Source organism: Myotis brandtii, unplaced genomic scaffold (genome assembly GCF_000412655.1).
Source record: "Myotis brandtii unplaced genomic scaffold, ASM41265v1 scaffold174, whole genome shotgun sequence".
NCBI lineage: Eukaryota > Metazoa > Chordata > Mammalia > Chiroptera > Vespertilionidae > Myotis > Myotis brandtii.
In genome coordinates, this window is record NW_005356437.1 from 1,277,250 (window position 1) to 1,304,827 (window position 27,578).

Genomic DNA, 27,578 nt, shown 5'->3' on the forward strand with positions numbered 1-27,578 from the left:
TGGTATTTTGTGGAAGAGCCACACTCAAGGGGCCAAAGAGGCCGCATGTGGCTCGCGAGCCGCGGGTTGCCGACCACGGTCCTAGGGCAAAGGAAACTAAGGAGAAAATAAACAAATGGGACTACATCAAAATAAAAGGCTTTTGCACAGCAAAAGAAACCACCACCAAATTGAAAAGGGAACCCACTGAGTGGGAGAACATATTTGGTGATGATATATCTGATAAGGAGTTAATTTCCAAAATATATAAAGTACTCATACAACTCAACAAAAAGAAGACAAACAATCCAATTAAAAAATGGGCAGAAGACCCGAATAGACATTTCTCCAAAGAGGACATACAAATAGCCAAGAGACACATGAAAAAATGCTCAGTCACTAATCATCAGAAAATACAAATTCAAACTACAATGAGATATCACTTCATACCTGTCAGAATGTCTACCATTAAAAAAAAACCCCAACAAACAAGTGCTGGTGAGGATGTGGAGAAAAGGGAACTCTAGTACACTGCTGGTGGGACTGCAGATTGGTGCAGCCACTATGGAAAATAGTATGGAGTTTCCTAAAAAAAATTAAAAATGGAACTTTGTTTTGATCCAATGATTCCACTTCTTGGAATATATCCTAAAACCCCCAAAACATCAATCAGAAATATATGCACCCCTATGTTCATAGCAGCATCATTTACAATAGCTAAGATCTGGAAACAGCCCAAGTGCCCATCAGTAAATAAATGGATAAAAAAGCTATGGGAACTTATGTAATACTTTAAACAATAAAGAATTTTAAAAAAAGCTATGAGACATTTACACTATAGAATACTATGCACCTGTAATACTATGCAGGGATCTCTTACCCTTTGGGACAGCATGGATAGCCCTGAAAAATATTATGCTAAGTGAAATAAGCCAAACCGAGAAAGACAAGTATCACATGATCTCACTTATTTGTGGAATCTAATGAACAAAATGAACTGACCAACATAATAAGACCCGAAGCAGGGAGGCATGGAACAGACTGACATACCTCTATGTGGGGTTGGGGGAACGAGGGGAGAGAAACCAAAGAACTTATATACTTATACGCATAGCCCATGGACACAGGCAATAGGGTAGTGAAGACCTGGTGGGTGGTGGGGGTTGGGTAGAGGGAGGGAAGGGGAGGAAAATAGGAGATATCTGTAATACTATCAACAATAAAAAATGCATTTAAAAATGAAAATTAAAAAAGCACAATGAGCCCTGACTGGTTTGGCTCAGTGGATAGAGTGTCGGCCTGTGGACGCAAGGGTCCCAGGTTCGATTCCGGTCAAGGGCATGTACCTTGGTTGCGGGCACATCTCCAGTAGGGGGTGTGCAGGAGGCAGCTGATCGATGTTTCTCTCTCATCGATGTTTCTAACTCTCTATCCCTCTCCCTTCCTCTCTGTAAAAAAATAAAAATAAATTAAAAAAAAAAAAGCACAATGACAGGTTTCCTCTATGACAGGCCTAAAGAAACGGAGTCAAAATCTTACATGACTTTTGTAAGATTTATACATCTCTTCTCACATTCCAACTGACAGGATGGTGAAAACTACTATCCATATTACTTATTTCTTTTTATCTCTCATGTCATTATTTTGCCTAGTACAGGAAGGTATACTTGCATTAAATTAAATGTACATATAATGCATTCCATTTTATATATGCATAACCACAAAATCATGTATATTACACAACCATAAAACAAAATGATTTCAAAGTCCTAAAATATTAGAACATGTTTTTATTTTTTTAATGGAATGTCAATATTATGATCAAGGGAGTACTAATTATAAGCACCATTAGCTTCCTAAAAAATTGCAAGGAAATGGTTTGTAAAAGTAAAACATAACACTCTGACCAGTTTGGCTCAGTGGCTAGAGCGTCGGCCTGTGGACTGAAGAGTCCCAGGTTCGATTCCAGTCATGGGCATGTACCTTGGTTGTGGGCACATCCCCAGTAGGGGGTGTGCAGGAGGCAGCTGATCGATATTTCTCTCTCATCGATGTTTCTAACTCTTTATCCCTCTCCCAATAAAATATATTTTTAAAAAAAGTAAAACCTAACATAAAAGCATGGGTTAATATTGTAGCTCTTTAATTTGTTTGCCCTATGATCTTACAATTGGTTTCTCAATTTCCTCATTTGGGACATGAAAATTCTTTTGTGAGAATTAAATAAGAAAATGTATGTAAAACAACTGTCACAGTGTCTGGCACTGTTATATGGCATTAGCTGTAATTATGATTATGATACTAGCTTAAAGAAAATACTCATCCTTGAGAAAATAATTTTTAAATTACTATAACTGGTAAAGAATTTTCTTTCCCATTGCTAGTGAGACAGTGCATTTTCCCATTTTAGATTCTTGGTCAACAGTTTTAGATAGACAAACTGATACATTGCAGGACTTAATAAGTACCCTTAACATTCAGAAGATCTTTTGAAATGTCAGGTTATTCTACTCACATGTCTATGCAGCCCTCAGAACAGTCACATGAATCAGTAAACATGTTGGAAAAGCTGTTTAGATAATATGCTCGTGGCCACATAGTCTTTCTGTACTTAAAGTGTGGAAGCTTTCTACTGTCAATTTCATTACAGAAAGAAATGGGCACCAATTCCACTCCATTGCTAATATCCAGAACAGAAACAATTTCTTCTTGCTTTGGGTAATTCCGAGTCAACTGAACATAGGTATTAAAAGAAAAGTTATCTGTAAATAAAAAGTTACACTCTGTCTCAAGCAGGTAACGAAAAACTTCCTCCATGTTTCGTAGACTCCTTCCACAAGGGGTTTTATAACTCACGTGGAGCGCTGAAGAATGAGAGTTTGTCTTTGCATGTCGTCTTTGGAAGTGGCACGTAATTGGTAGCTGCAGAGGGTTTTCTCCCTTGAAGGTTAGTAGCATTTTCATCAGACAGGTACCAGAGCACTCATGACTTTTGTAAGATAAATTCAAAGATGATTCTTTTTCTCTAAAGTCTGCAGCTTTATTTTCCAGAGGGGGGAATTCCTCATTTTTTATAGATCTGTTTAAAATTAATTACTTATTAGTATCTCAAATTTATAGTACAAATCCCCATTTAAAAAAAATAACACTGCACATTAAGGTGGTTATTAGTTCCTATTATTTTCTTCTTAGATAACACAAAAATAAGCCAGGCTCTGAGTATACTATATTCTGCAGCCATATAAAGATATGCCTCAAAGGTTTTTCTTTGCCCTCCAGACATCAAATATATCATGTGTTTTTTCTAGCACTTCTCCAGTTGGGTGTCCAATAATTAATTCAGTTCAATTTTGACACTACCTACCTGGGGTCAGTATCATATCCTACAAATTAAAGAGCTCAGTCCCACAAGACTGTCCTCATTTCAGATGCAAAATACAAATCCCAGGTATCCATACTTCTGACCTAGCCTAGGGTTCCCACAACCTACTCCCTCAGGTTTGATTAATTTGTAGAAAGACTCACAGAACTCAGGAAAACACTTTAATTACTATTACCAGTTTATAATCCTATATAATAAAAGCCTAATATGCTAAGTGTCCGGTCAACCAGTTGGCCGTTCAACCAATCAAAGCATAATATGCTAATGATATGCTAAGGCCTCTCAACCACTCGCTATGACATGCACTGACCACCAGGAGGCAGACAGTCGACCAGTTGACCAGTCGCTATGACGTGCACTGACTACCAGGGGGCAGACGCTCCGACCGGTAGGTTAGCTTGCTGCTGGGGTCCAACCAAACTGGACTGAGCGAGATGGGCCAGACACGCCCTCCCGTAGTCCCTCTCTGCTAGCCAACCTCCTGTGTCCCTCCCCGGCTCCAATCGTGCACAGGTGGGGTCCCTTGACCTGGCCTGCACCCTCTCGCAATCTGAGACCCCTTGGGGGATGTCAGAGAGCCGGTTTCGGCCCGATCCCTCAGGGTAGGCTGAGGGACCCCACTGGTGCATGAATTCATGCACTGGGCCTCTATTCCTATCTAATAATAGATAAACATGGTAATTGACCATACCTCCGCTATGTTTCCCATTGGCTAATCAGCAGGATATGCAAATTAACTGCTAACAAAGATGGCGGCCAGCAGCCACTCAGCTGAAGCGAGCAGGAGGCTTGCTTGCTCCAGTGATGGAGGAAGCCAAGGTTCCCCGCCTGCCGTGGCCTGGCTATGAGCTCCGGAAGCAACGTTTTAATTATAGAAGCTAAACAAACCCCAGATACCTGCTTTCAGCCAGCCGGGGCCTCAGAGCTTAGAGCGCCAGTGATGGCAACAGAGTTTCAATTATAGAAGCTAAACAAACCCAGATACCTGCTTTCAGCCAGCCACGGCCTCAGAGCTGGAGCCGGCTCTCAGCTCCAGTGACAGCTATAGAAGGTAAATAAATCCCAGAATAAAAAGAAAAAAGAAAAAAAGGAGAGGCTGGGAGCTTCAGTCGCCCGCCAGCCTGAAAACGGCCCTCAGCCCCTCACCCAGACTGGCCAGGCACCCCAGTGGGGACCCCCACCCTGAAGGGGGTGTGACCAGCTGCAAACAGCCATCAGCCCATCATCCAGGCTGGCCAGGCACCCAAGCGGGACCCCCACCCTGATCTGGGACACCCTTCAGGGCAAACCAGCCGGCCCCCACCTGTGCACTAGGCCTCTATTCTATATAGTAAAAGGGTAATATGCAAACTGACCCTAACAGCAGAAAGACTGGGAATGACTGGTCACTATGACACACACTGACCACCAGGGGGCAGACGCTCAATGTAGGAGCTACCCTCTGGTGGTCAGGGCACTCCCACATGGAGGAGCTCTGCTCAGCAACAAGCCAGGCTGATGGCTGCCAGGACAGCAGTGGTGGTGGGAGCCTCTCCTGCCTCCTCAGCAGCGCTAAGGATGTCCGACTGCAGCTTAGGTCTGCTCCCCGCTGGCAAGTGGACATCCCCCGAGGGGGCTCAGACTGCGAGAGGGCACAGGTGGGTCTGAGGGGCCCCCTCCCCCCTAGTGCACAAATTTTTGTGCACCGGGCCTCTAGTAAAAGATAAAACTCAAGAACAGCCAAATGAAAGTGATGCATAGGGTAAGATAAGTGGATAGGGGCATGGCATGCCCTCCCCATGAATGCCTCTCTTCTAGCACTTCTAGGTGTTCACCAACCAGGAAGCTTTCAGAACCCTAATGTTTAGAGGTTTTTATGGAGGCTTCATTACATAAGCATGACTGATTAAATCACTGCCCACTGTGATTATCTGAATTTCTAGCCATTCTCTTCTTGGACAGAGTTCCTATGTGCCAAAGGTTAAGTTCTCCCTGGAGGTTGGAATGTAAGACTGAAAGTTTTAAGTTTCTAATCAGGGTTTAGTCTTTCTGGAGAGCAGGCCCCATACTGAAACTAGGAGCCCCTCACCAAGGGTCATTTCATTAGCACACCAAAGATACTCTTCTCAATCAGGAGTTCCAAAGGTTTTAAAAGCTTTGTGCCAGACACTGGGACAAAGATCACGTAACTTCTTATATCACAACCTAATTTCAGAATATTCCAGAGAGCTGTGATTATAGCTGTAACATTTAGAGTTATTTAGAGCATGCACTCAATAAATAGGTGAGGAAGGTTACATGGCATGCCTGATTCAAGCCTTCTGCATGCAAAAAGACTAGTCAAAAAATCATTCATTCATCAATAATCCTTTATACTGTACAGACAGTCCTCGGGTTACATTGGACTCAACATACATCGTTTCGTGGTTACGTTGCCATCTCCCATTTATTTATAAAAAAAAAAGTTCCGTCATTTCGACATATGTACATATGTGCTTTATGTTTTTTATTATTTATTTACCACAAGTAAAGGTCAGGAATTGTTATCTTTCTTTTAAATTGTTTTTACTGTTTCACTTCATTACTGCTGTATATGTGCTCCATGTGAGTGACGTAGGTGCTTATATAGGTGGGTTCTGACTTATGGCGAAAATCGCCTTACGTCATGCCGTAGGAACGGATCTCCGACATAACCCAAGGACCTGCTGTATTTGCCTTAACAATTGCAACCAAGTGAATTTATTCCATAATATGTAATTTATCTGGCATCATAGTGATACATCTGAAAATGGTAACTTGACAGGAGAAAATAGGGCAGGTACTAATTCAAAGAAAAAAAATTATCTGTGAAAAGATTCCATATATATTTGGAACTGAAATCTTAATCTTTCATAAAGAACCTCAATTTTGTTTTATGTAATATTTTCCATCTTTAGGTGTCTTTATTATGAAAGTAATATAGGTATCTTAGAGATTTTTATACTTACTATATAAAGCAGCATTGTCCAACAGAATTTTCTGCACTGATGGAAATGTTCTATATCTGTGCTGTCCAATTGGGTAGCCGCTAGCCACATGTGGCTACTGAGCACTTTTAAATATGGCTAGTGCACAGTTAGCGAAAGACAAGTATCACATGATCTCACTCATATGTAGCATCTAACGAACAAAATAAACTGATGTACAAAATAGATCCAGAGATACAGAAGCCTGGAACAGACTGTGGAATCTCAGAGAGAAGGCGGTGGAGGGTGGATGGATAGGAAGAAATCAACTAAAGAACTTGTATGCATATATGTATAACCCATGAACACAGACAATAGGTGTGAAGGCCTGGGGTGAGGGCGGGCTAGAAGAGGTCAATGGGAGAGAAAGGGGACGTATATAATACTTTCAACAATAAAGATTTTTTTTAAAGAGAATGAATTTTTAAAAAATGTGGCTAGTGCAAACAAAGAATTAAATTTTAAATTTTATTTATTTTAATTAATTCAAATTTAAATAGCCAGGTATAGCTAGTGGCTACCATATTGAATGCATAGATATGAGGTTCCTCATCCTTTTTCTGGCTGTATAGTAATCCTTTGCATAAACTCTACAAATTATTCAATTAGTCCTCTATTGTCTCCAATCTTTTGCTATTATAAATCATAATGTAACGAATAACCTTGTACATAACAATTTCATATATGTAAATATATCAGTGCAGAATATACTACCAGAAGTGGAAGTATTAGGTTACAAGGTAAATGGATTAGTAATTTTGTTAAGATTGCCAAACTGTTCTCCATGGGGTCAGCACTCCAGCAATTTATGGATACCTGCTTCCAAAACCTCATCAATCATTGACTCTTGATGCTTTTGAATTTCTGACAATCTAATAGGCTAATGGATATAAATTTATTTATAAATCTTTTAATGTTGGAAACATTTGTTACCAATTTTTCTCTATCACTGCTTTGATGAATATCCTCTCACATAAAAATCTTTGACCAAATTCCTGATTATTACCGTAGTATACATTCCTTTAAGAGGAATTACTAAAAAAAAAAAAAAAAAAAAAAAAAAAAAAAAGAGGAATTACTAATTCAACAGAAATATACATTTAAAAATAAGTTTTTATTAATAAAACTTTCAAAATACACATAAAAGTGTATTTTACTCATAGAAAAGACTGATTGATATATTGGATCCCCCATGTACTTGTGAGAACTGCAGAACCAACCTTTGGCGCATAAGGACTCTGTCCAAACTTCTGCATCAAGAGACAACCAAAATCTAGCAAGGCTTCTAGCAGCGTAAGGCCACGTCTCTAGGACAATGGTTCTCAACCTTCCTAATGCCGCGATCCTTTATTACAGTTCCTTATGTTGTGGTGACCCCCAACCATAAAATTATTTTCGTTGCTACTTCATAACTGTAATTTTGCTACTGTTATGAATCATAATGTAAATATCTGATATGCAGGATATATTTTCATTGTTACACATTGAACATAATTAAAGCATAGTGATTAATCACAAAAACAATATGTAATTATATATGTGTTTTCCGATGGTCTTAGGCGACCCCTGTGAAAGGGTGCATGCTCTTTAGAGTGCCACAAGCCCCCCCACTCCCCAAGGTCTAAGCCAGTGATGGCGAACCTTTTGAGCTCGGTGTGTCAGCATTTTGAAAAACCCTAACTTAACTCTGGTGCCGTGTCACATATAGAAATTTTTTGATATTTGCAACCATAGTAAAACAAAGATTTAGATTTTTGATATTTATTTTATATATTTAAATGCCATTTACCAAAGAAAAATCAACCAAAAAAATGAGTTTGTGTATCACCTCTGACACGCGTGTCATAGGTTCGCCATCACTGCTCTAGGATGACCCCAGACCCCCAATATAAAGCCTGCCTGAGAAAGCTTGAGGCTCACAGGAGAATTTACTGTTTCTTCTAGTCAACAACTGAAGATAAACCCCTGATTTTCCTTTCTTAGAGCATTTACTAAAAAGGGCTTAAAACTGTGAATCATTCCTACCCGCTTCTGAGAGGTGTATGTATTTCCTACAACTTGGGAATGTGTTTCTCAAGGACCTGAAAGCCATTCCTTTGAAAGGCAGTCATCAGGAAGGATAGGGCCTCTGTCTTCCAGTCTTTGTAGAAGGACAGAATCTTAACTCTGATAATTGCCAGCTAGCACACTCAGCTGGTCTCAAGGGTACTCACACTCACCAACCCTTTTGTAATTTTTCACTTGAGCCCCTACTCTTCCTCCCTCCTTCATACCCCTTAAAACACCAGTCACCTCAGCAGCATAAATTGGAATGGAGCTTAACTTTTTCCCCTATTGTCAGCAGGTACTACATAAAATGTTTTCACTGCTTGAACTAATGTCTTTATCTTTGTCAGGGTACCAAACTTCATGAATAACCAACATTTTGCCGATTTTATTTCATCTATTCTCCCCACCTCTTGCCCCATCTTGAAACATACAGGAGTTTTAAAGCAAATTCTAGACATTACATATTTCTTTTAACCTGAAATAATTCAGTATTGATTTCTAACAAATAAGGCTTTTTAGAAATATATATTCTCCTTTCCCTGATTATCTTAAAATTTGTTTGAATCAGAATTCAAACCATCTTCACACACTGTATTTGATTCAGATGTATTTTATGTCTCTTTAACCTTCAAACAGTGCATCTTCATTTTATGACATTTGTTTGTCCAAGTTAAGTAAATTGTGTCATTTGTCCTATAGCTTTTCCTGCATTCTGGAATTTGGCTGATGCCTTTATTGTGGTATTGTCATTTAACTCATTCCTCTATCCTAGTGGTCAGCAAACTGCGGCTCACGAGCCACATGCGGCTCTTTGGCCCCTTGAGTGTGGCTCTTCCTAAGCCTTAGGAGTACCCTAATTAAGTTAATAACAATGTACCTACCTATATAGTTTAAGTTTAAAAAATTTGGCTCTCAAAAGAAATTTCAATCGTTGTACTGTTGATATTTGGCTCTGTTGACTAATGAGTTTGCCGACCACTGCTCTATCCCTTCTATTCCTGGTAGATCAGTAGTCAGTTCTAGAAGCTTATTAGATTCAGGATCAATTTTGGTGGTGGTGGTGGCAGGGGGGTGTAGTAATTCATAGGTGGTGCTATAAATTTCCTATTGAGTCAAATAAAGTGACAATGTCCGATTGTTCACTTTTAGTGATATTAAGATTTGTAAGTAGGTTAGGGTGTTTTCAGCCAAATCCATTCATCTGAAAGCTCCTCACAAATCTTTCACTTAACAGGTTTGTCATTTACTCATGGTGGTGTCAGTCCCCAATGGGACTACTAATTTATGGTAAGTACAAAAATTGGAAGTTGGAAAAGTTTAAAAACTTTACAGTAATTTGCCACTGTCAGATTTTATTTATTATATTTTATGAGTATTGCTCCTCAATAAATTGGAAGTTTAAAATAAAACACCTGTTCTCACCACAGTTACAGAGCACTGTCCTAAGTCCACTGTTTCTTGGGGGAGTGTGGGTCCACATTGTTGAGATCAGTTTCTCTCTGTATGGTATCAATTGGTTCTTATGTTCCCATAAAATCTGCCCCAGCTAAACACTACGTGATCTACTGCGCATGTTACTTCATGATATTATTTTATATCTTAACTTTTTGAGAGAGATTATAAATAGCCCAGTATGAATACATGATCCAACAGATTTGCCTTTACTGAAATTAAAATGGCCATCTTTCCAACAAGAACTGAACAGAAAACAAATGTTTACTGCAGTCTTTAAGATGAATATAGTTTACATTCATTTCTTTTTTAAAAAATGTATTTTTATTGATGTTTAATTTATTTGGGTCTTGAGATTTAATTTATTTGGGTCTAGAATCTTAAATATGTTTAAATAAAGTAGCATTCTAGGACCCCTTTTAAACTGTCACAGACTTCAGTTTCTTTTCATTTTTGTCTGGTCTTTCCAACTTGAGGGCAGCAGCGATAGTTATAGGTACTGATTTCCCAGTTTCAAATCTAGTCCCCATATGGCCTGCTGTGTTACAGTTTCTATTCTTGAACACCTATTTTACTTATATGTGTGTGTATGTAAATACATGGAGGTTAGGAGTGTGTGTGTTTTCTTTAAAAAAAAAAAAATAAGCTCTTTTGGGTGTTTATGTGCACGTGTTATAAAAAGTCAATGGCTTAAATTCAAACCTGGGTCTTCTAGCAGTGGGGCAAGAGCCCACTTTCACCATGTATATTAGCCAAAGCTATACACCTGGTGTATCTCTAATGCAGGGGTCCTCAAACTTTTTAAACAGGGGGCCAGTTCACTGTCCCTCAGACCGTTGGAGGGCCGGACTATAGTTTAAAAAAAAACTATGAACAAATTCCTATGCACACTGCACATATCTTATTTTGAAGTAAAAACACAAAAGGGGAACAAATACAATATTTGTATTTGCATGTGGCCCACGGGCCGTAGTTTGAGGACCCCTGCTCTAATGAATTCCACTACTTAAGCTGGCTGTGTATTCCTAAAAAATTACTCAACTAAGAAAAAGAATTAAGCCAGGTTTCCTAACAACACAAAAGTAGGTATTTTTGTAAAAATTATCATTAAAATAACTTTTTAAAAAGTCTTTCTTATTTTTAGAGAGAGAGGAAGGGAGAGGGGAGAAAGAGAGAAACATTGATGTGAGAGCAGAACATCGATTAGCTGCCTCCTGCATGCCACCTACTGATCGAACCTGAAACCCTTCAGTGCATGGGACAATGCCCAACCACCTGAGCCACACTGGCCAGGGCTGAATTTGTTTTTATATGTACCTATGTTATAGTTCACTTATATGGAGTAGAAATTAAATTAAACTTAGGAATAAAATTTTAAAAGCCAGTTTCCTGTCAGATCTAAGATTTTCACTCTGGTTTTCCATTGACAAATTATATGACATTGAACAACTCAGTTAGGGCCAAGAACCGCTGTCTTAAGTTATTCACCATTTAGTTTGCCAGTTTGCCTATGTGACCACTGACCTGCTAGACTCCAGAGGCTTAACTAATAAAAGCAAAACAAATAATAAACTCATGATCTGCAGAGGAAATACAAAATAATTCTTTAAACATAATTCTGGTCAAGAATGAAATGTGGCCTTAAAATTCGTAATGGTTAAGGAAGAAAATCCTGAGCCTAATTAGACACATCCCTTCATATGAAAAGATCTCAGTCAAGCTACGTTTGAAACAAGAAGACAATCAGTTGGGGAAAGATCCTATAAAGTTAACTGATTATAGAGAGAAGGGGAGGCTCAAAAACAATTTGCCTTTGTCTTTTCTACCTATAACTATCGCTGCTGCCCTCAAGTTGGAAAGACCAGACAAAAATGAAAAGAAATAAAAAATAGAAAAATACTGCCCTGATTTTTTTTTTTTTTTAAGGGAACCTTCCAGCCCTGGCCGGTTTGGATCAGCGGTTAGAGCCTCAGCCTGCGAACAGAGGAGTTGCTGGTTTGTCCCAGCCCCTGCCAGGGCACGTGGGGAAGGCAACCAATTGATGTGCCTCACATTGATGTTTCTCTCTCTCCCCCTCCACTCTCTCCCTTCCCCTCTTTTTTATTTTTTTTAATTATTTTTTTAAAATTGCATACTTACCATTTCCAGGCACAGGGCTACGTGTTCACAGGCATTATCTTACTTAATCTATTTTTTAAAATTGATTTTAGGGAGAGAGAGAAACATCAATGTGAGAGAGAGACATTGATGAGTTGCCTCCCACATCGATGCAGGAGGCAGCCAATTGATGCTTCACTCTCACATTGATATTTCTCTCTCTCCCTCCCCCTTCCTCTCTTTAAAAATTAATAAAAATATTTTTTTAAAATTTCAGATGATTTGGACTTCCAAACTATAGAAAAATTAATTTAGAACCTTAAAAAAAACTACACAGTAAAATAAAGATTAGATCTCTTTCCATGACATTAGGTATCCTGGCTTCATTCATAACATTATCTATACTTTATTTTACTAGTAAATACATACTTAATTCTCTGCTTAGAATGTAAGCTCCTTGAGATCATTGAGTTCTCATTGTTTCCATAACACCTGCTACATATTTTTGTAGTATTTGGACTCTTTTTTTTAAAAAAAATATGTTTTATTGATTTCCTACAGAGAGGAAGGGAGAGGGATAGAGAGTTAGAAACATCAATGAGAGAGAAACATCGATCAGCCGCCTGCTGCACGCCCCTAACTGGGGATATGCCCGCAACCAAGGTACATGCCCTTGACCGGAATCGAACCCGGGACCCTTGAGTCCGGAGGCCGACACTTTATCCACTGAGCCAAACCGGTTCTGGACCCCTCTTTTTTAAAAAAAATCAATGGAAAAAATAACCTCATGCCCTAGCTGGTTTGGCTCGGTGGATAGAGTGTCAGCCTACGAACTGAGGGGTCCCAGGTTCAATTTCGGTCAAGGGTACATGCCCAGGTTGTGGGCTCGATCCCCAGTGGGGGGACGTGCAGGAGACAACCGATCAATGATTCTCTCATCAGTGATGTTTCTATCTCTTTCTCCCTCTTCCTTCCTCTCTGAAATCAATAAAAATATATTTTTAAAAAAAATAACCTCAGGTGAGGATTTAAAATAATAATAATAATAAAGGGAACAATCCAGAAAGTACAGAATGGTCAGCTTACTATTGATCCCTAAACAATTCTAAAAGAGAGAATCAGGCCATGTGACTTTTAAATACTTATGATTTAAAAAGCCAACATGGACTAGTTTACAAAAAAAAAGGTGCAAATAAAATTAATCATACTTTTTGATAAGGGTTGATAAAGTTTGATAATAATATAAAATGCTACAGCAGTGAATCCTGATTTCTCATAGTCTTATGAGTAAGAAAGAGAAACATAGGCAGGACAATGGTAGAGGTAAATAAATTCACAACTGGTTGAACAGTTCTTTATGAAGAGTAATAAAAAGAGGTCTCTAGCAGTGAGCTTCAATAAAGACTAGAAAGCTTATTTAAATATTTGTGCAAGATGAAAAGCTAGTAAGAAAATATAACAGATAAGAGCAGGGGTCCTCAAACTTTTTAAACAGGGGGCCAGTTCACTGTCCCTCAGACCGTTGAAGGGCCGGACTATAGTTTAAAAAAAAAACGATGAACAAATTCCTATGCACACTGCACAGATCTTACTTTGAAGTAAAAACGGGAACAAATACAATATTTGTATTTGCATGTGGCCCGCGGGCCGTAGTTTGAGGACCCCTGGATAAGAGTTTCAAAATTCGAAAGGATTATGATAAGCTAGGATAATAGGACACTTAAGAATGAACCAACTCCTGCATTTAAGCTTAAAATATAATTATCTAAATATAAGATGGGGAACAGTTTGTCTGGAGGCAATTTATATAAAAACAATCTATTTTAGTGATTTAGAGTGATTTACCTTTTTTAAAAGGTAATAAAACTTTATGCTGTATATAAGAAAGTCAGAATTCAGCTACTGAAATGGCCAGTTAAAGTGTTTTAAAACTGTGAACTTAGCTTTCTCTGAGAGTTTTTGATTAGCCTTTAGACTCAAACTGCAATGACATCTCTAATATTTGTAAATGCAAATCATATGCAATAGTGTCAATCTACAACTCTCATAAACACTGAAAAGAAAAAAAGAATTCTGTATTGACAACTTTTTTTTGTTACTTTACTATGTAGCTGAAAGGGCAATCAACTTAATAACTTACTTTCTAAAGACACTTTGGTTTTTTGAAATTCTGTTCCCTACGCTAGCACAAAACGTTTTCAGAAACATCCCTTTAACTAGTACTTGAAAGTTTTAATACAGGCATTACCTACTAAAAATAAAGACTAAATGTCAGAGTGTCAGATTTCCTCGTATACAATTCTACTGAGGAATTCTGCTGAGGAATCTATACTGAAATTAGTGGTTAAAGAAGAAAAGGTCAGCCCGGCTAATGTGGTTCAGTGGTTGAGCATCAACCCATGCACCAAGAAATTGCCAGTTTGATTTCCAGTCAAGGCACATGCCCCGGTTGAGGGCTTGATCCCCAGTGGGGGCCATGCAGGAGGCAGCTGACCAATGTTTCTCTCTCATCAGTGTTTTTTTTCTCTCTCTCTGCCTCTTCCTTCTTCTCTCTAAAAATCAATAAAAACATTTTAAAAAAAGAAAAGGTCAGAAAAATGTAGCCTAGTCTTATAAAATTTCTGATACTAATTTAGCGCTATTATGCATTTTAAAAACTGAACTGATACTGAAAGAAACAATTTTTACCCTTTTCAATACTCCACTTTAAAAGAAATCATCCAGGAAAAATAATTTCCTAGTTAAAAAAAAACACCAACCAGTTTGGTAGATTTCAATCTAATAATATACAAAGACATCCTAAGCTAAATTTTATTAAAAGACTTGATTATCTAAGGATATTAAAAGTAAATAACCTATTAAGGGACTCATGAAATTTAATCCTACCTAAAATACTAAAATTTACAACTTCTAATGCTTTTAGTGGGAATCTTTTTTCATATATTCTATCTACTCTTCTGTAAAATGAATAGCAAGAGTAAACCTCTTTCTGGGAGCAAAACTATTAACAACAAGATTAAATTAAACGGATATACATACAGAACTGTACTGTCTTCTGGAACAAAGTCTTCATATGATGTAGATGGCAATGAACCTGATTTGTTTTCCTGTTCATTCTCGGTCAAAGATTTATGATCTACATTAAAAAAAAAAATACAAACATGAGTAACAAGTACACCAATTTAAAAATCATTCACAATAATATCTAAGTAATACCTTTATTAACTAGAGATATACTGAGCCTTTAAATCTGCAAACATATTAAGGTGTCAAGATTGAGCCAAAAAGTTAAGTGTGAATATTTTTAAAAATATCAAGAAAATAAGATAGGATGAAATAAAAGATAGGATAAAAGAGATTTCTAATGCAGAAAACTCTAGTTTGGCCTGAACTTTATTTGAATTTTAATCAACCTTTAAGGTGAACATCAAGTATCCCTACTTTTGTTTGTATTATATAGAAAAATAACATAAGGCTTTATAAAAAGGCTACAAATAAAGAAGTTTATGTATCTTTTCTTTTCTCATTGTTTTACTATTACCTATTTTATAGGGGGAATTGAGTAGGATATTTGGATACCTCTTTTTGTCTTTCCATTTGTTTTTTTATATTTCTCTTAGTCTCTCCTGTATCTTTCTGCACTTAATTTTGTTTATTGTCTCTTTCTTTTTCTACTCATCTATTCTTACTCTGTAACATGATTATAATATAGACATAACTGTGTATTTAATTAACTAAATTAGTTTTCTGGTTCTTATTGTGAAAAATGGTATGTGGAATATTCTATAAGTTTGGTTTAAAGAGGTGTTTTTTTTTGTTTTTTTTTTAATGCACTTTTTCCTAGACAATGATGAACCTTAAGAAAAAAATGATTTCTCATCCTGCCTTGGATTATTAGTTTACCCTGTCCTTTAGTGCAAACCAGTCTTATAAAAAAGAAAAAAAAAATTTAAGTCAAAAAAAGATTAGGTTATAATCCAAGGCCACTCCTTGGCCCATTGAAAAACAAAGATCCCTCTTTAATTATCTAGGTAAAGAAAGAAAGTTTAAAATCTGATAGTTGCAGTGAGTTATAATAACTGACTAAAAATAAATAAATTTTACAAATTAAGAATTTCTGATTTTAACAGAAAACTTCTTTGCATGAATTAGTGTAAACCCATACTAACAAATATGAATAGACAAATGTATATAAGCATAGTTAGAAATAAGATTTACTGAAAAACATGGAGGTTTAAAATTAATCATTAGTTAAGGGGTAAAGGGGAAATAATAATTTATCTCAAAAAAAATATCTAATCTTTTGTATGGGGACCCAGCAAATATTTACAGGTTATTATACACAAGCAAGGAAAATAAAGGTAATTTTTAGTGATTTGTGGAGCATAGGCTGGGTCTGGGATGGCTTGTTTTGACCTCAACACCAAATCATTTTGTTTCTCCCATCTCAGTTTGTTTGTTTGTTTGTTTGTTTGTTTATTTATTTATTCATATTTTTAAAATATATTTTTACTGATATCAGAGAGGAAGGGAGAGGAAGTGAGAGATAGAAACATCAATAATGAGAGAATCATTGATCTGCTGCCTCCTGCACGCCCCCGACTGGGGATCAATTTTGTCTGGAATCAAACCTGGGACCCTTCAGTCCATAGGCCAACGCTCTATCCACTGAGCCAAACCAGCCAGGGCCCAGTCTCAGTATTTTTTAAAATACTAACATGAAATTTTATTACTAGAAAGTTGTTAATCCTTTTATTTGCCATATATAACAAATCTATGGCCAACATCGTACTCAATGGGCAAAAACTAAAAACACTTTCCCTAAAAACAGGAACACACAGGGTTGTCTGCTTTCATCGCTTTTATTCAACATAGTACTGGAAGTCCTAGCCACAGCAATCAGACAAGAAGAAAAAAAAGGCATCCAAATTGGAAAGAAGGATGTAAAATAGTCATTATTCGCAGATGACATGATATTATACACAGAAAACCCTAAAGACTCCACCAAAAAGTACTTTTTTTGCAATGCAGGATACAAATTTATACCTAGAATTTGTTGGCATTTTTATACACCAATAATGAACTCTCAGAAAGAGAAACGAAAAAAAAAAAAAATCCCATTTACCAGGGTAACAAAAAAATTAAGATACTTAGGAATAAACTCAACCAAGGAGGTAAAAGACTTGTACTCAGACAATTACAGAATGTTGAAAAAAAAAGATACAAGAAGATATAAACAAGTGGAAGAATATACCATGTTCAAGGACTGGTAGAATTAGTATCATTAAAATTTGCATGCTACCCAAACAATCTATAGATTCAATGCAATCCTTATTAAAATACCAACGGCATGTTTCATAGATCTAGAACAAACACTCCAATTTATATGGAACCAAAAAAAGACCCTCAATAGCTGAAGCAATTTCTTGAGAAAAAATAACAAAGTTGGAGGGATCACAATACCAGATAACAAGCTATACTATACAGCCACTGTAATCAAAACAACCTGATACTGGCACAAGAACAGGCATATAGATCAATGGAACGGAACAGAACCAGAAATCAACCCAAGCCATTATGCTCAATTAATATTTGGTAAAGGAGGGAGGCAAGAAAATACACTGGAGTAAAGATAGTCTCTTCAATTAATGGTGTTAGGATAACTGGACAGATACATGCAAAAAAAATGAAACTAGACCACCAACTTACACCATACACAAGAATAAACTCAAAACAGAAAAAAGATGTAAATGTGAGTCGTGAAACTGTAAAAATCCTTGTAGAAAACATAGGAAGCAAAATATAAGACATTGCACGTAGCAAAATTTTCACTGATACAAAGCCTAGGCCCTAGGGCAAGAGAAACAAAGGGAAAAATAAACAAATGGGACTACATCAAAATAAAAAGCTTCTGCACAGCAAAAGAAATCAGCATCAAAATGAAAAGGGAACCCACTGTATGAGAGAACATATTTGCCACTGATACATACATCTGATAAGGAGTTAATATCTAAAATGCCCGATTGATGTGGGTCAGTGGTTGAGCAACGAACCTATGAACCAGGAGGTCCTGGTCAGGCACAGGCCCGGGTTTTGGGCTTGATCCCCAGTAGGGAGTGTGCAGGAGGCAGCTGATCAATGATTCTCTCTCATCATTGATGTTTCTATCTCTCTCTCCTTCTCCCTTCCTCTCTGAAATCAATAAAAATATATATTAAAATAAAACAAACAAAAAATATATATAAAGTACTCATGCAACTCAACAAGAGGAAGAAAAACCCAAACCAAAAAAATGTGCAGAAGACCTAAAATGACACTTATTTCTCCAATAAGGACATACAAATGGCCAAGAAATACATGAAAAAAATGCTCAATGTCACTAATCATGAGAGAGATGCAAATTAAAACGAGGTACCACCTGACATCTGCCAGAATGACTACCATTAACATATCAACAAACAAGTACTGGTGAGGATGTGGAGAAAAGAAACCCTTAGTTACACTGCTGGTGGAAATGTAGACTGGTACAGCCACTATGGAAAATAGTGTGTGTTTCCTCAAAAAATTAAATATGGAACTGCCGTGTGACCCAGTGATCCCACTTCTAGGAATATAACCTAAGAAGCTGGAAACACCCATTAGAAAGAATATATGCACCCCTATGTTCATAGCAAATTTATTTACAAAATCTAAGATCTGGAAATTGCTCAGGTGCCTATCAGTAGATGAATGGATAAAAATATAGTGGTACATTTACACAATGGAATACTATGCAGCTGTAAAAGAAGAAGGATCTCTTACCCTTTGAGACAGCATGGAGGGACCTGAGAGCATTATGCTAAGTGAGATAAGTCAGTCAGAGAAAGACAAGTTTCACATGATCTCACTTATTTTTTTAAAATGTATTTTATTGATTTTTTTTACAGAGAGGAAGGGAGAGGGATAGAGAGCTAGAAACATCGATGAGAGAGAAACATTGATCAGCTACCTCCTGCACACCCCCTACTGGGGATGTGCCCGCAACCAAGGTACATGCCCTTGAATGGAATCGAACCTGGGACCCTTCAGTCCAGAGGCCGATGATCTATCCACCGAGCCAAACCAATTAGGGCCACATGATCTCACTTATAAGTGAAATCTAATGAACAAAATAAACTGACAAACAAAATATATCCAGAGACATTGAAGCATGCAACACACTGAGGATCTTTAGAGGAAAGGGAGAAATCAACCAAAGAAATTATATACATACTAGAGGCCTGTTGCACGAAAAGATTCGTGCAATAGGCTTTCCCTTCCCCTGGCTGCCAGCACCGGTTTTCCTCTGGCATCCGGGACCCAGGCCTTCGCTCTAGCCGGAGCCGCCTTCAAGCCTTCGCTGCCCCGCCCGGCCGCCCCGGGTCAGGTCGCACACGGGATGCCCGGATGGCAGCCAGGCGGGCCAGCCGATTGCTGCTGGTCGCAGATAGCAGGCCCGGATGGCGGCAGGGCAGGGGGGATGGTGCTGTCCCGCCCCACCGCCCTGGGGGGCAAATAGCAGACCCGGATGGCGGTGGGGCAGGCAGGATGGCGCTCTCCCACCCTGCCTGCAGTATGCAAATTAGCCGCCATCTTTGTTGGTGGTTAATTTGCATATCATGCTGATTAGCCAATGGGAGGCGTAGCGAAGGTACGGTCAATTACCATGTTTGTCTATTATTAGATAGGAGGATATGCATAACCCATGGACACAGACAACAGTGGGGTGAAGGCCTGGGGAGGGGTCAGGAGTGGGGAAGAGGGGAGTCAATAGAGAAAAGGAATGGGGACATCTGTAACAATAAAGATAAATTAAAAAAAAAATTTTAAATGTCAATTATATAACTCCCCACTTACTTAAAAACATTGCTCTACCACTGGCAAACACATACTTTTATATTAATAAGTTTATTTTAATAAGTTCATTGCAACTCAGATAAACTACTAAAAATATTAAATTACAATATTCAGCATCTCTACTGATAAAATTACTACTTTAAAAGAACCAAAACAAAACCCCAACTTAACTTTTTTTTTAATTAATCCCCACCCAAGAATATGCTATTTTTTTAAACTGATTTTAGAGAGAGAGGAAGAGAGACAGAGTGAGATGAAGGAAAGGAGACAGAGAGAGAGAGAGAGAGAGAGAGAAAGAGAGAAACATCAATCGGTTGCCTCCCATACACAACCTGACCAGGGATCGAACCCACAATCTAGGTATGCACCCTGACCAGCAATGGAACCCACAACCTTTTGGTGTATGAAATGACGCTCCAGCCAACTGAGCCACCAGGGCCACTTACTTTCTTTTAGTGGGAAATATATTGTCTCCGAAATAAAAAAAGAATTGTTTAAATTTAGTTATCTAACCACCTCCTGTATTTAAAAGCTTTTCTTCAAAACTACTATTAAAAAAAAAACAACACAAAAAAAAACGAAAAGAAAAAAAAAAGAAAACTACTATAATCCTTTAAGGGTATGCTGATTCCAAGTGCAACTGAAGGATACTGCGAAAGGCTGTTTTCAGACAGAATCTAATATTATTATAAAAATATATGTTAGCTACCGAAATTGAGAATACTTTTGAGCAACAAAAGATTTCTTTAAAATATACTGATGATGCTAGGCTATATTTTCAGAGATTTAAAACCTTAAGGCTCCAAATTACAGCAGTTAAAATTATAATTTATTGATAATATTTAGTAGTAACTCACATCTAATAAATGTGCTTCCCAAACACTTTAGCAAATCAGGGATAGACTAAGATTTATAGAATATAAATAGAATATATTTATATATATTTACAGGATAGTGATTCTAATAAAGTAACTTTTCATATTTCTTTTTCTAGTCCTGGAATGTTATTTTTGATTAACTGTAACATAAATTTGTTTAGAGTTTTGAAGACTGACACCCATCTATCTATACCAGAATATTCCTTCCTAGTAGTGTTCTTCACACAAAGCTGGTTTTTGGTGGTTTCGAGTCTTAAAATTTTATTTGCCCTTCTTATACAAAAAGCTTTTATGAAGAAGAGATACATTTGTTCATTACTTCCCTAGGAGGCTTTGTAGAGTGTGCATTTCCTTTATCTGGATGGGTAGGAATTTTCATTTAATAGAGAAATTAAACTGATTTATATAGTTTAGTTAGCCTGACATAATTAGGTGGGCCTGCTTCAGATCAAGAAAATACCAGAAAATACTCTAGATTGGGATTAGAAATGTACATACCTTTTATCAATGTTAAATTATTATTTATAGTTGCTTCATTCACTAGAATCATTGCTTGAATGTACTCTGTTAAGGAAAGGAAAAAAGAATGAAAGCTATCAGCAGCAGCATCACCTTTATTCAAGGTCCCAGCTACTGTGCAATTTACATCTTTTATCTCATTTAATCTTCACAACTCCTCTGAGAGGTTCTTATGAGTATCTGTATTAGAGACAAAGAAATTGAAGCTTAGAGGTTAAGCTATTTATTATAGGTTATTTAGCTAGGAAGTGGTATTGGATTCAAATCTAGGTATATCAGACTCATAAAGGAATGGGGAGGAATATGAACCAGTAATTTTATTGCTAGCTTTACCAAGTGGCCAGATAAATTTCTATTGAATGAGTACAAAAAGCATTTTACATAAATGTTAAAGGCACACTTTAAAATTAAATACCCATTGCATTTTGAAGTTATTTATTACATGTTCTTACAAGCTAACATCTTTTTAAAGTATGATACTTTGTAAAATACTGTGTAATATGAAGTGAGAATTCTCGTGTTAAAATTTTTCATTTTAACAGTACTCATTTTTTTGACAAGCACAAAGTAAATTAATATTCTAAGAACACCCAAAAGTATTCAGAATAGTCTGAGGAAAAATAAATAGTCTGGGGAAAATTTGCTTGAAAATCGTATGTCCTGATGGAATATGGAGGTTTCCACATAAAAGTCTTATGTTCTACAAACAACCAGAGTTGAAGAAAAATAAATAGAAAACAAAAACCTTGGATGACTGAATGAGTGCCTATGTAGAATGCATGTTTTGCTTTCAGAAGACTAGTAAGGCAAATTCTGCTTAAATGAGGCAAAATACAGTTACATGTATTTTTATATTTAAAAAAAAAGTAGCTGTCACTATATGATGGAATAATGGGTAATTTTTGTTATGTTTTCTATATATACCAAATGTACAATAAGCAGACATTATGCCCGCCCCAAAGAAAAGATAAAAAGACAAAAAGAAAATGGGGGGAGGGGGGTATAACAGGTAGCCTGAGATAATGAGATAAATGCAGTAGCTATTATCTATAATAATAAAAGCATAATATGCTAATTAGACCAGACAGCCAAACGACCTTCCGGACGTCACTCCGGACATCCTTCTGGACAAAGCCATAGCAGCGGGGGCTGAGGCAGAGGCGGTTAGGGGCTATCAGGGAGGCAGGTGAGCAGTTAGGGGCAATCAGGCAGGCAGGCAGGCAGGCAGGCGAGCGGTTAGGAGCCAGCAGTCCCGGATTTCGAGAGGGATGTCCGACTGTCAGTTTAGGCCTGATCCCGCAGGGGGATTCCTGCAGGATCAGGCCTAACCTGGCAGTCGGATATCCCCTGAGGGGTCCCGGATTGTGAGATGGTGCAGGCCAGGCTGAGGGACACCCCTCCCATGAATGAATTTCATGCATGGGGCCTCTACTTTAAAATAAGCATCTTCCCCAGTTTTACAAAATAGCCATGGTATGGTAAAAAGCAAGTTTTTATAGAAGCAGAGCATAGAAACATACTAAAAAGCAAATAAAACTGATGTTAGGTTCTTAAAAACAAAGAAATAATTTGACTTTTAAAACAAACTACTGGAAATAGAATTACACTGTACACCAATGGGTTACATTAAGTATTAAATGTACTAAGTTTTTATTGCTTTGTACCTTTATTTGTGGCAGACCCATCTTTGATCTTCTGCTTCAGTGACTGTAGCACATTTTGCACTTGCTCAAATATGATGTCCACTTTTCCATCATCCTCCAGTTCCATCCAGAAATTTTTTGCATCCCCTAAGGACAAATCAGTGAATAGTCTAAGACCTCAATAGAAATAAATTGTAGCCCTGGCTGGGTAGCTCAGTTCGTTAGAGTATTGTCCCGAGATGTCAAGTTTGTGAGTTCAATCCCCAGTCAGGGCACAAACAAGTATCAATCAATGAATGCATAAATGGAGGTTTCTCTCTTCCTTCCTCTCTCTCTCTCAAATTAATAAATTTAAAAAAACTTAAAAATAGACTGTAATTTCCCCATGGCACATGTTACAAACAGTCTGTTTGGTTTATAAATAAAATCAAGTTTTAATTATCTTTCACTTTCTTTGAGGAAGATGATTTTGGTAATTGTTTCTTAACAAAAATCTAGATACAAGGAATATGATCTAAGTATGTCACTTGTTTCTGCTAACTTGAAAAATATGATAACTTTAGTGACACTATTTCTTGACTGGAAAACAAAAGGAATGACTTCATTCAAGGGTGGTAGTGGACATTCACAGACACATTCATTTAAAAACTTTAAGGAATATAACATCCACTGAGTATGGAGGTGGATGGCTTCAGAATGAAACATCTCGACAATGGTTAAAATAATTAAATGTCCAACAATAATGCTTTTTAAATGACTTTTATAGTCCAGCTGGTATGGCTCAGTGGTTGAACATTGAACTATGAACCAGGAGGTTACGGTTCAATTCCTGGTCAGGGTATATGGAAGGTTTCAGGCTTGATCCCCAGCAGTGGGTATGCAAGGAGGCAGCCAATTAATGATTCCCTCTCATCATTGATGTTTCTATCTCTCCCTCTCCCTTCTCTGAAATAAAATTTTAAAAAAGATTTAAAAACAAATAAAATGTCTTTTACATTACTTTAATAACATGAAACAAAATGTTTAAAAGTTTTTATAAAGTTATATAGATGATCCAAAATTTCATATGCCCAGCAAGCTAACTCCTTAACAACTTTCTAGAGAAATAATCCTTTCAAGTTAAAAACAAGAATATGAGAAAGGCAATTAAAATAAATTGGCAAAAGCAAAATCTCATTTAAACCAGGTTTACAAGTAACAAAAATATCTTAAAATGTATTTGTAAAATGTTAAAATTAATTAATGAAGACTTAAGCAAAAGAGGAACAAAATAATTGCACTTCAGAAAGGTCACTTGAGAAGCCATGATGATTAATGAAAGCCCAGTAAGTTTACAAACAGCCAAATTTTCCTTAATAAAAATTAAATCTAGAACCTATAAGTTTGGCCATGGAGTGAGACTCTTCATAAGAAGCTTAGGCCTCAGAGTTCTAACTCTTACTGGCGAAGTCACCTTACCAATAAAAGATGTCTGGCTAATTGGGGCTGCCTCCACAGCAGCCTCAGGAGGGGTGCTGTTTCTGTGTTAACATTTTGCCCTGATGTGTACTACCCAAGACTGCCCAGCTTTAATTCCCATTGGTACAACTCAGACAATGCTTCAACATTTAAAACAATGTGAGGACAAAAGAGATGAGAAATGATGCTGTAGAAGCATGCAGGAGCCATAACATGGAGGGCCTTGTGTACAGCGCTAAGCAACTTCATTTTTATACAGAAGGCTACAGAGAGCCACTCAAGAGGTTTAAGCATCTTATAATGTGATTAGATTTGTTTCTTATAACACTCATGTGGCAGAGAAAAGAGGGAAGAGTCAAGAATGATTTCTAAGTTTCTGACTCAGGCAACCATATGTATACTAATGGTATGCACTGAGATAGGGAATCAAGGTAGAGGCACATATCAGAAATTCAAATAGGGTGAGTAAAATGGATACACAGGCTTCAGAGTAAGATCTGCTCCATATATACAAACTTTGGGTCAATATCACACAACTGCTTGCTGAAGAACAGAGTAGATGATTAAGAAGAATGTGTAGGGAATGAGAAGAGGATCTTCTGTAGAACATCAACATGTAAGGGATGAGTACAAGAAAAGGAATCATGGAGACTGAGGAGCAAGGAGGTGAAAGAACAGGAGTGATTAACAGTCTGTGCTTTGGAATTCAGATGTATGTGGGTTTGAATCCCAGCACAGCCACTTAATTAGATGTGTGACTACATCTGTAAAATGGGAATAATAGCATCTGCCTCAGAGTTGATGTACACAGATAAACACATGACAGCAAGAAATTACTGTATATAATTTAAGAGGGAATACAGTCTTAGACAAAAGAAATTAATCTTTAAATGTGGAATTTTAGAAATCATTCACTAAGTGGAGAAAATATTTTCTGAAGCAGGGCGTTCTCAGAATCCTTAAAATCATTAAGTTTTTACTGACAGATAACCAACAAAAATCATTGCTTTTAGGCAAAACTATTTGTAAAAGCACTTAACTGATTATTGTTACCATGTTTCTTTTCATGGATAGGACTCAAAACTTCATATTAGGGATTTATCTTTATTGAGGTGGACATTTAAAAGAAGGGTTTTGAAAGGTATTTACAAAGAGCTTTCTGTAGCATAATAATCCGCTGGCTTGAGAAAACAAGCTGTGATGCTGAAAGACAGCAATCAGGACTTACATGAATTTTTGTTTTTCAGTGACTATCATTTAAAGCTGTTAGAAATGGCAATACATGATACCAAATTATTCTGACAGGAAGCATGTACAACAAATTACTTAAAAAATTAACAGGGCAGCTAGCCGGTTTTGCTCACTGGTTAGAGCATTGGCCCGAAGACTGAAGGGTCTTGGGTTCAATTCCGGTCAGGGCACACACCTCAGTTGCAGGCTCAATCCTGGATGAGGCGTATGCAAAAGGCAACCAATTGATGTGTCTCTGTTTCTCCCCCTCCCTTCCACTCTCTCTATAAATCAATAGAAAAATATCCTTGGGTGAGGATTAACAAAAACAAAACAAAACAAAGTGAACAGGGTAAATGCTTAGTCTTGGAATAGATTAATAAAGAGGACACTGACAATATAAGAAAATAAAGCCAATCAGAAAATACGGAAACTATTTGCTTGCAGAATAAATAAATGTAACTAAGCAATTCATATTTATTTGTTCTAGGTTTTTAATATATTGATCCTATGATATCCTTATTATCTCAAACTGCTAAGTTTATTTCTCATATTTCAATGGCTCTTGCTCCTCACTCTTCTTGATCATTTTTCTTCATCTTCTTACTGCGGAAAATTTAACCACAGTAATATTAAGTAAGAAAAGAGGTAAGCAACCTCTCTGATAAATGAGATTAAGAGATTCAGTTAATAACTTTTTTGAACAGAGACTAAATGAGTATCATACGAAGAAACATCTGACTGACTTCCATTTCAACAGCAGACCATATGGTTACTACAAAGTAAACAATTTTAGTCTCTTGCTCCTTATTTGTGCATTGTATGCATACTGAGGGTTATAATCTAAAACAAATATTTCAGTATATTTCGCTAGAAGACAGTTACAAGGAATACAGAAGCAGGTACTTGAATTGAAAATCAAATTAGTATACTAACATTGCTGCTACTTTTCTCCAGAAATGAAGGCTGGTATGGCTCAGTTGGTTGAGCATTGTCCCAAGTACCGAGAGGTCGCTGATCCATGGTCAGGGCACATGCCCAGGTTTTGGTCAGTGACATGCGAAGGCAACAGATCTCTCTCTCTCTCTCTCTCTCTCTCTCGCTGATCCATGGTCAGGGCACATGCCCGTGACATGAGAAGGAAACAGATCTCTCTCTCTCTCTCTCTCTCTCTCTCCCTCTCTCCCTCCCTCCCTCCCTCCCTCCCTTGCTCTCTCTAAAATCAATAAAAACATATTTTAAAAAAATATCCACAATTATCAAAAGGCTATTAAAATATTCTTCCTTTTTCCAATTTCTTGTCTGTGTGAAGCTTCATTTTCTTTACACATTTTAGCCAAAGCAATATATTTGAACAGATTGAATGCAGTAGATAGGAGAATCTCTCTTCTAGTAAGCCATCTATTAAAAATTTATAAAAGTGAAAAACAATGGTTTCACTAATTTTTGTTTTTAAAATGCTTATTTTTCACAAAAATATAATTCCTGTTAACATGTTTATTATTTTTAAATGAGCCAATTAACTTTTTTATTTTAATCCTCATCCAAAGATATGTTTTTTAAATTGATTTTAGAAAGAGAGGAAGGGAGAAAGAGAAACATTGATGTGAGAGAAACATAAATCGCTTGTCATCTATATGTGCCCTAACCTGGGATCGAACCTGAAACTTAGGTATGTGCCCTGACTTAGAATTGAACCCACAACCTTTTTGGTGTACGGGACAATGTTCCAACCAATTGAGCCACCTGGGAAGAACTAAATTAACATTTTGAAACATCTCGGTTTCAATTTCTAATACAGTAAATATGAACACGTATTATTCACATAAACAAAAGTTGTTTGGGGTTTTAAATACTTTTAAGAGTATAAAGTAGTCCTGAGAGCAAAAGAAAGTTTAAGAACCACTGTCCTAGATAATGGTCCAGTGAAATCAGTACTATACAATCTACATAAAAATTCATATGTAGCCCTAACCGGTTTGGCTCAGTGGATAGAGCGTCGGCCTACGGACTGAAAGGTCCCAGGTTCGAT

The 27,578-nt window shown here is 37.1% G+C and overlaps 1 protein-coding gene across 5 annotated transcripts in view; it reads right to left on the reverse strand.

Annotated features, from left to right (window-relative positions):
• The window catches only part of SETDB2 (SET domain, bifurcated 2), a 65,373-nt gene that overhangs the window by 28,456 nt on the left and 9,339 nt on the right, over nucleotides 1–27,578 (reverse strand). For 4 of the 5 annotated variants that reach the window (XM_005863201.2, XM_014537196.1, XM_014537197.1 and 1 more), the window contains 4 exons: nucleotides 22,880–23,005; nucleotides 21,195–21,260; nucleotides 14,983–15,079; nucleotides 2,495–3,058 (listed from right to left, as the gene is read on the reverse strand). In XM_005863201.2, coding sequence (XP_005863263.1) covers nucleotides 2,495–3,058; nucleotides 14,983–15,079; nucleotides 21,195–21,260; nucleotides 22,880–22,985 — 833 coding nt within the window. In that variant the 5' untranslated portion in view covers nucleotides 22,986–23,005. The remainder of the gene's footprint in view (nucleotides 1–2,494; nucleotides 3,059–14,982; nucleotides 15,080–21,194; nucleotides 21,261–22,879; nucleotides 23,006–27,578) is intronic. The other variant, XM_014537198.1, reaches the window with a different exon arrangement.